This window comes from Numenius arquata, chromosome 18 (genome assembly GCF_964106895.1).
Source record: "Numenius arquata chromosome 18, bNumArq3.hap1.1, whole genome shotgun sequence".
NCBI lineage: Eukaryota > Metazoa > Chordata > Aves > Charadriiformes > Scolopacidae > Numenius > Numenius arquata.
Genome location: NC_133593.1, coordinates 8,958,223 through 8,970,529, shown reverse-complemented (window position 1 = coordinate 8,970,529; position 12,307 = coordinate 8,958,223). Strand labels below are relative to the sequence as shown.

The 12,307-nt window shown below is 43.8% G+C and overlaps 1 protein-coding gene across 1 annotated transcript in view; it reads right to left on the bottom strand.

The window, feature by feature from the left end:
• VPS53 (VPS53 subunit of GARP complex) overlaps positions 1-12,307 on the bottom strand; it is a 68,032-nt gene that overhangs the window by 32,785 nt on the left and 22,940 nt on the right. The window contains exons 8-12 of the mRNA XM_074160922.1: positions 8,115-8,193; positions 6,711-6,854; positions 5,396-5,538; positions 4,595-4,736; positions 2,930-3,031 (exon numbers count right to left, since the gene is read on the bottom strand). Of these exons, the coding sequence (XP_074017023.1) occupies positions 2,930-3,031; positions 4,595-4,736; positions 5,396-5,538; positions 6,711-6,854; positions 8,115-8,193 (610 nt within the window). The remainder of the gene's footprint in view (positions 1-2,929; positions 3,032-4,594; positions 4,737-5,395; positions 5,539-6,710; positions 6,855-8,114; positions 8,194-12,307) is intronic.

Sequence of the window (12,307 nt, the reverse complement as noted above, 5' to 3'; positions counted from 1 at the left end):
TGGAATTATGCAGGCAACATTACGGGACTGCTTTCACTGTGAAACACGTTTCTGGGGATGCAAAGACTTCTATTTTAAAATCACATTTAGAGCATTAAGCACATATGCCATTTGGGAGTCATCTGGTTTACTCTCAGTTTAGTTTAGTACCGCACTCTACACAGTGGCCAAGCACATCTCCCTGAAGCCACTGGGACTACTCATACGCTTGAATTTGTGCATGTTTAAGTACCAGCCTGGGCAGGGCCTTTAAGCTCATTTTTGCCCTACAGCTAGACTTTATTAATTTTTTTTTTTTCACTGGTAGACAACTTTTCTTGTTGCTTCCCGGCAAGCTGACAATTTTTCACTGCCTGCAAAGAGGCCTGCAGCGACTCTGGAATGGAACTCTTGCCTCTCTCCGCAAAAAGCCAGGATCAGCTCCCAGCCAATGAAGATATGAATTTTTCCAGCTGACTTTTATTTTTTTAGCATAATAAAAGCAAAACAAGAGAGCCTAAAGGACATACTCTCTCCGTCTTTTGCAGAAATAGCAGAGAATGACAAGGCAAGCATTTCACAGGAATAATTAAGACTCAAAGACACAATGGACACTAACATATGGCTGCAAACCCAATGCGAGCAAACGGTTTTACGGAGACCAGACCACCTCTATGAGACTGGCTTCATTAACCTTCTCACTAAGAGCATGACTGGAGAATGTAAGTTTTTACAGCTTTGGGAGCGAGCCACCACGCAGCATTCTCCACCCCAGCCCCTGTGCCAGCGCCTGCCCGTTCCTGCCGGATGCACACGCTCATCGGAGCCGGGAGAAAAACAATAGCTGTTAATTACAGAAACCTGCCAGTCGCCAAGTCTCTGGGATGGCAGCGCCAACATGAGGTTGCAGATTCATGATGTTTACGATTTACCAGGCTGGAAGAGCCAGCTCCTAGTGCAGGACTGGTTTTCCGTGCGCGCGCGTGTGTCTCTGCATCATGCTGCTCCCAGCATGTCTGGTGGAGAAAATCCTAAATCTTTTAACAGTAGCAGTGAAGCTGTATTTCTGAGTGTGCAATCCTGTCCAAAAGCTGCAGATGTTTAAGCTATTTCCTCCTTGAGTTTGATGGAAATAATAAAAGGTTACTGTTGTCACAGTAAGGAGGTCTGCAGCTGGCCCAGTTTCCTTTCATTACTATCCAAAGTAAACAGATTAAATCGAACTGCTAGTATCACTAAAAGACGTTCTTTTTTAACATGGATTTCCGCCCCCCCCCCAAACTCTTGTGCTCCCTCTTACACTCCCAAGTGTCTTCAATTCTCAGGACTAGTGCCTTGGAAGAGCTGTACCACTCAAAACTCTTCATCTTCAACTCTTCCTGTCCTTTCTCCAGCTAGTGACAGCAGATGAGACCTCCAACATGAATTTACCAGCACTAATCACCAGCTGCTGGCGCTTTGAAACTGAAATATTGGAGCCTACAGAGCTCCCATTTGGCAGACAGAGGCCTCCGGGACAGCTGCCTTTGCAGCAGAGTCCAGCACCGTGTTGTGAGCATTAACACAGGGTGTACCCAGAAAGAGAGGGCAACCTCACCACAAATGGCATTTCAAGAGATAGCTCAACGGATGGCTTCGTACCACCCTCCCCACGTACAGGGAACAGAGCAGTTCCATTCTCAGAAACACCTGAACTGCTTCTGGTCAGGGCAGCGCATTCCACTGTTCACTAAAACCAGCCCTAAACAGCCTAAGGCGGCTTTGCAATTTCTCTCTTCACTTGTCTTCTTGCAGTACTGACTTCTCCAAGGATGTCCTCTCAGCCCAGCCCTGTGCATCAGAGCCAATCTTCCCCCAGCCGTCACAGACAGTGGAAAGCAAGGTCTTCACAAAAAATACACCTCACAAGCATCTCCCCAAGTTCCCAATCTTTGTCTCCCAGATCACTGATAAAGTCTGGCCAACACTAACTGTCCAAGTAGTATTTTAAAGGAAAGAGCAAAACTTTGGTTAATCATTCTACTTCAGGACTTCTGCAGTGGGCGGAAGGCAGAGGGCTGCCCTGCTCGTGTGAAAATCTGGAGGGGGTGCAGTGCACCAAACCGTGCTGGTGGAGAGCTGCCACCCCATAAACTCCCCGAGGCCACGGAATAGGTCCTAGGGTGATCCATCAGGACACCACCTGTAAATGCCCCGTTTGCAGGGCTGTAAACTCACCAAACAAAGAGAGGGTAGGAACTTCCCCAAGCAACTTACAATTGAACACTTAGAAAGTGTCCATCTGGAGAGTAAAAAATACGGGGCTTACATGCTTTGATACTGGTGCCAACTAAAACAATTGCATTTACTATTCACTCCTTTAATGTTTGCAGAGGGCTTTGGAAACCCAGCGCTTTTACAAGTGGGTAGGTGTTGCCTGCTTTGCAGAGGTAATGGATGAAAATACAGAGATAAAAATCCCAGAAGTGATATATTTGGAGTGAGAAATCTAAAACGGACACTTGAGAGTTCAATGAGTTTCCTGGTGACTCCAGACTTAGTTTGCTTGGCTGATGAAGCAAAATATGAATTGCAACTGTTTGTAGTGGGAGCTTCTTCTGGCATCTGAAAACCTTACTGTGCTACTTCATCTTCCTTTGACAGAAATCCTGTAGTTACATTTGAGCCATTGCTGTATGACCTAGAACAGAATCCAACTCACTCTCACGTGGCGCGATTGTCTCCGCACTATTAACTGAAATAAAGATTGCTTTGGTTTCAGTGAAGTCAGCCAGAGCAAACCATGGTCGTACTGGGAGCCTCTGTGCTGCACAGAGGATCAAAACTGCGCTAAATTAATTGCTGTGAAAACAAACCTTTCAAATCAACGTGATGGGAGAAGCTTAGGCCCCACTAGAGATTTTGATTGAGAGACTGCCTCACTGACAATTGGAGAACTTCAAAGACTTACTTTGTCTGTATCAGTTTTCTCGATCACAATCTCATCTGTCTCTGTCCCAGTTTCATCCTCCAGAAACGGGTTGGTGGAGGGAGGTGGCACTTCTGGCTTCTTCTGTTAAAAGAGATGAAGCTCCTTTGAGAACACTCTGTTTTGTCCCCTCTGACACACAGCTGCATCCAAGTTTTGTGTTACTAAGTCCCTCACAGCACCGTACAGAAGTTTCATCTTCTCCAAGCACGGAGGTGACTGCAGAGCGCCAGCAGTGCCTCTCCATCATGGTTCCAGCCCAATCCCTCCTACTGCAGGGGTAGAGGCTGGTTCCCTCTCCATCGCTCCACCAGCACGGTTCATCTTCAGCTCCCTCTTACAGCCCACTCTTGCACCCCATGCTTGCCCGCTCTGCCTGAATCGCACCAAATTTCTACCCTCTCAAACCACACACCCCAAAGCACAAGGTTTACACCAAGAGGACCCATGATGGTAGGTCCGAAAGTTCTGCAGCCACAGTAAATCCTGCCTGACTGCTCCCACCAGACTGCTTGTCCCCACTGTGCACTCACCAGATAGCCATTTATAATTATGGCCTTCATTTTGCGTATAAAAGAGGTCAGATGATGACAGCCAGCGTGTCCTACCCTCTAGGCAGTTCAGAAAGGGTGACAGAGAGGATTTTCTTTTATTTTAAGCCACACCCTCCCCTTCTGTTTTTCTCAGTTCTAACAGCTTCCGTGCCTGCCGTCTCCAAATGGGTAACAACCCAGCGAAGCCAATGTAATTAAAGCTGCAAATTTTGCATGAAATTTGTCAGAAAAATAAAGCCATATTCTTGAGAGATCTAAATTCAGCCAGGAGGAAAACCTTACAGGACTTCCCTTTTTAATTAGCGGCACCTACTGATCCACAGCAAATTATAAGTGGGCCCAGCAGGCGTGCCTCGCAGGCTGGATTATCACATCCAAGTAGGCTTCAAGACACCAGCTGGACAGAGATGCCAACCTCAAACCGGTGGCTTCTGAGCCACACGTGGACTTTGTGCTCCCAGGGCACTTGGCTGGCAGAGCTCCTGGCTGAGATTTCAGGCAGAAAAAAGCCCAGAGATGACCCCAGAGATATTCACTGAGCTGTTTCTCTTGGCTCTGCCTTTACAATCTACCAAGCGAGACACAGAAAAGTAGAAGCTACCAACGCCCCTGGGAGTAAGACTAACACAACAGACAATGTGGGACCGAAAGCTGGTACCATGCGGTGAACATGTGGTAACTAGAAACGAAGAGAAGAAGGGACTTTTAGTTATAACGTGTCATCGACACGCAGAGAACAAACATTATAATGCAGTCACCCTGCCATAATTACCTTGTGGTTCTCCACAGCAATGTGGCTTCAGCTGCAAACAGCACAGGGTCCAGGAGAACCAAAAAAAGTACGCAATGGGCCTTTCCTTCTTGTGAGCCCTGTGCCATCCTCTCTACCGCTACTCTGCGAGATCAAGGATCACCTTCCCAATTACAACCCACCAAGCGCAGTCACACTCAACACTCTAACCTGCCAGCGCAAGAGGTGGCTGTAGGTGACACTTTTTGCAGTCTCCCATCACCACAGCTATGTGTGAGAGGGAGCTTTTTTTCTCCCAAAGCAGCTGTGGACTAAAGGGTTGTTCTTTAGAAATCCCCTTACCACTGTCCCATCAGCCAGAGTGCAACCTGAGAAGCGTTTAGCCAGGAGTCCTTCAAAGTTGGTTGTCCTCTGAATTGCGAACAAAAGCAATTTCACTTCAATCTCCTTTGCTCTTGTGCGCATTATCTTAGAAAGCTCTGTCCTGAAAGAGAGAGGGTGAAAACAAAACAAAAAAACCCAAACAAATGTGATTTTCTATAAAACGATAGATCTGAAACCTTAAGATTGTAATTCAGTCTATTCCCTATAGATATTTTCATCACAAAATTCGAGCTAATTCCTAAGATGCTTTCTAACATAAAACCACTTTATGGACCTCATTTCAAACACAACCACATATTTTTTGGGGCTTTGTGGGTCACAGGACCCCATCTCCTCACACCCCAGCGCTCCACTGCAGCCAGGAAAGCCTGCAATATCAAACTTCAGGAAGCACAGTGTCTCTGCGTGGGGTCCCAGAACGAAGGCAATGGTGCTACTAGGACTCTAGCTGGCACTTTCCTCTGGTGCCCCACCTCTGGCTGGCAAAGAGCATGGTCTGAGGCATTCACACCATAATCAGCTCATGCTATTTTACCTGGCCTCTAATATAATTGATTTTTACCTCCGTTATCATCTCACTCAACAGCATATGCAGTTTTAGTGATGCTTCTCAGGGTTTTCACTCTTGACTTGCTTTTAATCATGGGCAATTCCACATAGATATTAAGACTGCCTTTGAAGTCCTGTGGATATATGATCAATTTGGCAAAAGACAAGCCACCCTTTTGTTTTAGGGAAGGTGACTCCCCAGACGCTCACCTCGTGACGTGGCAGAACTCCACTGCGATGCGCTCCGTCATGCACCACTCCTGGGGAAACATGCGCCCGTACTTCTCCTCGTAGTCCACCAGCTGACGCTTTATCCAGGCATAGCGCCTGTCAATCTTATCCAGCCAGGCCACCTGAAATAAGATGCAGAACATCACCTTTACCAGCAGCAGCTGCTAATATTCAGCCTGACTGCTTAACTGCGCTGCTATAGTTTCGCAGAGCAGCTTGGGCTATCGATCAAAGCCAACTTGACCACTGTTAATGCTAACAGTCATTCTTCAAAGGGCTTAAACACATGCCAGACTGAAAACCCTATCTTGTGCCAATTAAGGGAGCAAGTTCTGTTGAAAATGAGGATAACAGCGCTCCTAGATCACGTTGGTGCTATTGAAAACTTAATCCAGTAATAATTCATTTGATCCCACCCTCTTTGTTTCGCAGACGGAGAAATTAAAGTCAACAGTGGGATGAGAACGCAGCAATTCCTGGATTCTCACTTTTAGTCGGTTTCCACAGTCTGAGGTCTGTGGACCCACAAACTTCTACAAGAATTCTTACAACACGAGCAGGATAGGTTTTTCCCCCCCTCAATATTAGTGCTTTCTGGACAAAAAGTAGAAAGATTAATCCAAAAAACATCAATGGAAAAATGCTGTTTAAAAAGAAGCATCTTAGCCTTTTTCTCCTCTTTGTCACAAACTGTTAAAATTTCAAAATTGTTAAAAAACCATTTTGATCCAAAGCTGGTTTTGGTGGGTTTTGGGGTTTTTTGTTTGGTTGGTTGTTTTTTTTTATTTTGTTTTTTGTTTTTCCAAATCTGAGATGATTAGGGTAATTTTTTAAAAAGCTGTTAGCATCAAGACAGGAAGTTTAAAAATTAGCTACAAAGATCAATGCACTTCCTGGAAATTCTCCCCCCGCTCCCCAGCTTTTTAGGCATTTGGGGTTTTTTTTGTTTGCTTGGGGTGAGGTGGTGGTGTTTTTTTAAAGTTTTGGGTTTGCAATTTTCAGACTTTAATTTTTCAACCCTTTACAGGATAGAAAGTGTATCTAAATTGAATTTATTTCTTTATTATAGGAGGGAAAAACATTTCCAGTGCTGATCTACAAAACTGAAGTCTAAGGTGGGAGAAATTCATCCTGGCAGGGACGACATTGCCTCTCAACTCATCGGCCAGCCCACAGCACACCCACAAGTCACTGCTTCTGAGCCCTCGGGTGAAAAACACTTCACCACCGGAACCTGTGAACGTCAGCAGAGCAAAATGTAAAACCCAAATGTAGCTTGCTAAGCTTCCCTTACATCTTGGTTTTCCTGGAAAAGGACCAGATACTCCGAGAGGTGTTGTTTAATAAATTTCTTGATGATTTCCTGTTTGATTCTGGGATCCAGGACATTGGCGACCAGACACGCATCACGTAGGACATTGCTGGGTCCACCAGGCCTCTATGAAAATAAACAGGAACAAATAAATGATTTAAAGTTAAATAGCTGAATGGGTGATTGTAAATTGTACCACATCCTGGTTATCTTGTTTTTACCCTTTCCTGTTATCATTCTCTTTTTGATGTTTCTGCTGCTGCTCTTTATTATCACTTAGGCATCTTTCTTCTGTTGGATGAAAACTGAGCTCCTTCCATTTCACTGGCCATAAAGTTGTTCTGTAGCTCAATAGCCAGGAAGGTCCCTACCACAGAAGAGCGGCCAACTCCATCTACAGAAAGAACTGTTGTCCCATCACTTCTGCAAAGCCTTGCATCACCCTAGATGTTCTGAGGAACAGCTAAGAGAAGTGGCTGACAAGTGGGACAAGTAACTGAAGGCCAAATTAATGGGGGTGGAAAAAGCAATCTAGAGATAATCAACTTGCAACACTTCAAGTAGCATCTCCTGGTCTGTATTGGCATATCATGATGTTAGCGGAAAAGACAGAAAATTTAGAAGCATCTAAAAAACCCGCCACTTTTGAAGCTACGTCACGTGCACAGAGATTTTCCCTTCACCAAGGATCTGTTCCGAATAGTTTTCTCCTTTCTGTACTTGCTAGTTTTATGAAGAATCCAAATAGTTTTCTCCTCTCTATACTTGCTAGTTTTACGAAGAAACCAGCAGAGCTGGTATTCTAGAAGACAGAGCTAGTGTAGTGTTTTCTTTGAAATAAATTCAAATCGACACCTACCCCCCCGCATTGTTTGCAAACATTTGGATGCATAATTTTGGGGAAGCACATTTGGTGCCTTAGCCCTAGCCCAGATTTGTATCTGTGCTGTCTGAGTAAACCAGAAACCAAGTTGGTGGCAGCATGTCAACAGACAGCCTGTGCTTGGCTTTCCCGAAACACAGTATGAACCTTTTGTGTCCAGCAAATAAGCAGTGACCTGGGTGAGATGCCGAGGGAACCCCACTCTGTCTACAGGGCCATGCATGAATTGTTTGGGGCATTCCTCGACTGCCTCACAGACCTCGCTGCAGTAGATGTGACAGAGGAAGGGGTGGCATTTCTCCCCCACATTCACTCAATAGAAACAGTGAGAAATATACCCAGCGCCCTACAGCTTGGGAAACTCATCTGCTTTCTAAAATAACTCCAGAAACTGAGAGAGATCAAATCTAGATGTAAAATGACATTAAAACCAATGATAACTACGCTGAATAGTTTTCAGCAATGCTTCTCAATGGGAGGAGGAGGGGAAGTGAGAGCTTTACCTTTGTACCTTGGGAAGGAAAGGCTTCCTCGAAGTCAGCCAGGATCTGCTGTCCCAGCTCATTCTGCGCTGCCTTCACCCTGAGGAGGACAGAGGGAGCAAGGGCTTTGTTGGTGGTACAACTTCTTCAGTTTGTTGGCTGCAAACATTACTACAAAGTGAATGAAACACTAACAGCTACACAAAGGGCTTTAAGGGACAAAAAAGTGTGCTAAAGAAAAACATCCACATTAAGAAAGCCTGTGTGTCAAAACAGGGAGAGCATTTGCTCCTTGAATGACACCAGGATGGCAACTCCAGCTCTACGGCATTGATCCCTGAGCTGCAGCAGGACATGTCCAAGATGCTCTTGCCCTGCTGCAATTTAGTATTTTAATAAGGGCCAGTTAATCAGCTGAGAAATCAGCAGGGTTCCTTTCATGCCATTGTGATCAAATTATCTTTACATTCACGTATGTTGATCACACTTCAACGAAGTATGTTTCTAACACATAAAAAACTTCACAATGTCTCAATCTTCACCATGAACCTCTCTCAGTTCCAGGTGCACTGACCTACTTTTAAATGCATCCATGTGAATACTGCTGGCTGCAGTTTTATCCCATAAATTCTCCATGTCTTAAGAAGCATAAAAGAGCAAAGGTATGAAAATGGGTGAAAAAGTTTTGAACAAACCACAATCTTGCTCTTTATTTAGCTGAGAGAATAAAGCTTCCAATTTCCAGAAATAAAAGTCAATATGGCTTAATTGATACTTCTAGGGAAATGGAAATGCCTACACATACTAGAAGGAGCCAAAACAAACAGTCAGGCACTTATATCCCTCTGCAGCCCTTGAATTCTTCCATCACTTTTTATTATACTGGAAACGCTTTAAGGTCTGAACTGATCATTCAAAGCAGTGGATTTTTCCACTGAGATTGCTATGTTCGAAAGAGTGGCTACATTAACTTCTGTGAAAATGTTTGTTCAGACTGTGGGGAGAAGGCTTTGGATTTTTTTTTGTTTTGTTTAAGACTCCTCAACCTTATCAAGGAACGATCTGCTGCTTTAATCTTCCCATTTGAGGTCCATTAGTAGTGAAATACTACAAGATGTCCTGGCACTGGAGAATAAGCTGAATTCTTTAATGGTGCCAAATGCAGAATATTCTAGTCCTTTAAAAGTGATGGTTGAAATACAACTTTATATCTGTGATTTAACCATATGTACGACCTGCCTTATCCAGGATTTATTTATGGGGATTTTGCTGGAAAAGCTTCCTGCCTGCAGTGTCAAACATAATTCTCGCTTAAGCTCTCTGCTTCACAGGAATGTTTAGAAACTCCTCTACTCGTCCAGGTATAGATCCACAGTTAACACCTTCAGAACTGTGAAACAAGAGGGATTCAACCAATATGTTGAAATAGAAGAAGTGGGAAATTGAAGCATTAAGGAGGAACCCAGCCCAACAGCCACAACTACAGATACAAGCCTGCTTAAATTGCAGAGGTAAGTACTAGTAATTCGTGTGAGAAAGCACCACAGAACCAAACCCTTTGATCCTTAAGAAAAATTAGGGAAAAAAAAGGCAGGAAAAAGACATTGAGCATGGATTGAAAAATTTTACCTTTTGAATAATCAAGAAACAAGAAGTGTTTGGTATTAAGGGTCACAGAAATGAATGAGTTTGTATAAACAACTGGAAATATTAGCTGTGGTACTTCTTTCCTTAGGATCGGCTACAGGGACCTTCCCGTGTGACTGCAGCTGCAGGGCAAGCACAGGGGAGGCACTGAGAAGAGCAGCAGCCAGATTCCTAAAGACTCAACAAATTTAAAAGAGGCACTGTCAAGCAGCTAAAAGCCCTGTCCGCGAGCTTTGTTGTTTTAGGCTCTGATTCAGAAAAGTACTTAAGGACAGTCTTAACGGGGATTCTCATATCCTTAAATTCAGAAACTTGCAGGAATGCCTTGCTGAACTGGGATGTTAAAAATGTAGTTTTTAAGTCTGTCGTGCTTAAAAAAAAATCTCTCAAAAGCAAACAGGGAAAATTAGTTTTAGCCTGTTTTTTTTCCCCTTCATATTTTGTAAGATAGGGATAGGGCAGAGACATCAAAGTAGCCAAAGGTTTAGGTATGTGTGAGCACTGACGGGGAGCCTCACTGCCCTCCCGGTAACTACCACTCTTTATATGAACACATACACACGGACACGCACAATTCTTTTTTTCCATGAGCATGGACCCAGAAACATGAAAACCTTTATGCCATCTCTTTACAGAGTGATTGCTTTAGGCAGAGAACACAGGAAGGCACTTGCTTTAGCCACTAGAAATTATTGCTCCCCATGGAAAGTGTGAGCCTTTCAATAAATCAGAATAAAATTAATGCAATGGAAACTGCAGCGATAAAAGCCTTGGCCCCATGGCTGGCTTCACTCGCGTTCACTGCTGAAGGACCATTTCTGCACGTGTATAAGAGCTGACAACAGATTTAGGATCTCTTCTCAGGTCAGTTTGATAAGGAAATCTTTCCCTGATGAGATTCACCCCCCGGTCCTGGCTCACTGCAGCAGGGAATTGCCTTTTCCTGGGGCTGCTTGCACGAGCCAAAACCTTTGGTTACAAGAGTATTAGTGAATTTTGTTTCTCTAACTTTTGTTTTATTATTAGTGGCTTTTGTTCTCTGTTTCCCCCGCCTTTAAAAAAATAAAACCAAGAAAACCCACTGTTATGTTTCAAATGACATTAAATTACTAGAAACCGCAATTCCTCTAGCCAAAGCTACCAAAAATTTTAAACTATGCCTGGCAGCTTTCTGAGATAAAAAGGGGCTGAGCTAGCCTGTTTTTATGTGGCAAACTTGTAATCATCTTTCTCCTAAATACTTTCCAGGCTTTTTTCCACTATCTGCTAAGCTTTCTCAACCACTTTCATGGGTGGGTTTGTGACCACTAATTGTAGGCTCCCTCCACAGACAGAAAACAGAAGAGGATTGAGAGAGATAACAAAATACTGCTATTTACTACAGCAAACAACTTCCAATGCACTGTATAAGAAGCTGTTTTAGAAACACGATTAGGAAAATATTTATATTTGGATGCGAGTTGTGACATTTTTTATATCAACACTCAACAGGATCGACACAAGAAGCCAATTAAGAGTTCAGTCAGGTTTCCAATAAATACTTACAGTGGGATTTTGTTTGGTTATTTTCAAAGGGACAGAACAGGTGGAAAGCAACATTAAAACCACATCATTAGTTTTCACGGCATCTAGGAGCAGGAACCTAAATTGAACACCCCATGACAAAGAGCACAGCCAACAACGCCAAGCAGGCACTTCTCCTTCCCATGGTTTCCCATTCATATTTGGCTTCACTCCATTCACTCTAAGAAAGAGAGGCTCTCTATTAAAGAAAGCAACAGAATCTGTTCGTTTAGCAGTGTATATAACAGACTTATTGTATATAATAGACTTCGGTTACTGTCACAGGTCTGTGCCAACATCTACTAAAGCATTTCTTGCTTTCACAAACATCCAAGAGGCTTCGCTTGCACCATCAAATGAAATTCATGAGATATCAAACCCCAGCAATTTCACAGCTAAAAACAACACTGCGAGAAGCCGGGCAAACTTCCTTTGATGTTTCATGAAGCACAAAGGTATTTCCAAGCAAAGAGAGAGAAAAGTCAACTCCAAATTGGGCCCTAATATGTACACGTGTAGTCAAACTCCAAAGCAGATATTGCCCTGCCGTAGACCTCCCTGCAGTGATTTGCTGCCTGGATGTCAAGCACCCTGGGTGCAGCTCTGCTTTCGCCCCGCAAGCAGCCGCTTCTATCGCTACCAGATGGTGCAACTCTCCCTGTGTAAACACTGGAAGGAAAAACCCTGCCGAGGCAATTCTAAAAATAGGATGACCAGACTTTCTTGAGCTTTTCAGATCCTTATCTTGAAGGGAGAATAAAACAAAAGAAGTTTTCCTCCATGTCCTTGCCAGTCTCTCTGGCGTGACTTGAAACCACTGTGCCTTTTAGCAGCAGCATGAATTGTTTGCTATAATTATCAGCAACTACAAAAGTATTAAATAATCATCCATCAGAAAGGGAAAACCAGGCAGAATTCTAGACGAAGGCTTAAATTATATTTGGCCTTAAAATGGCCAATGACAGCAGGTTTCTGCCCAAGGGCATTACCGCTCTGGAAGAAAA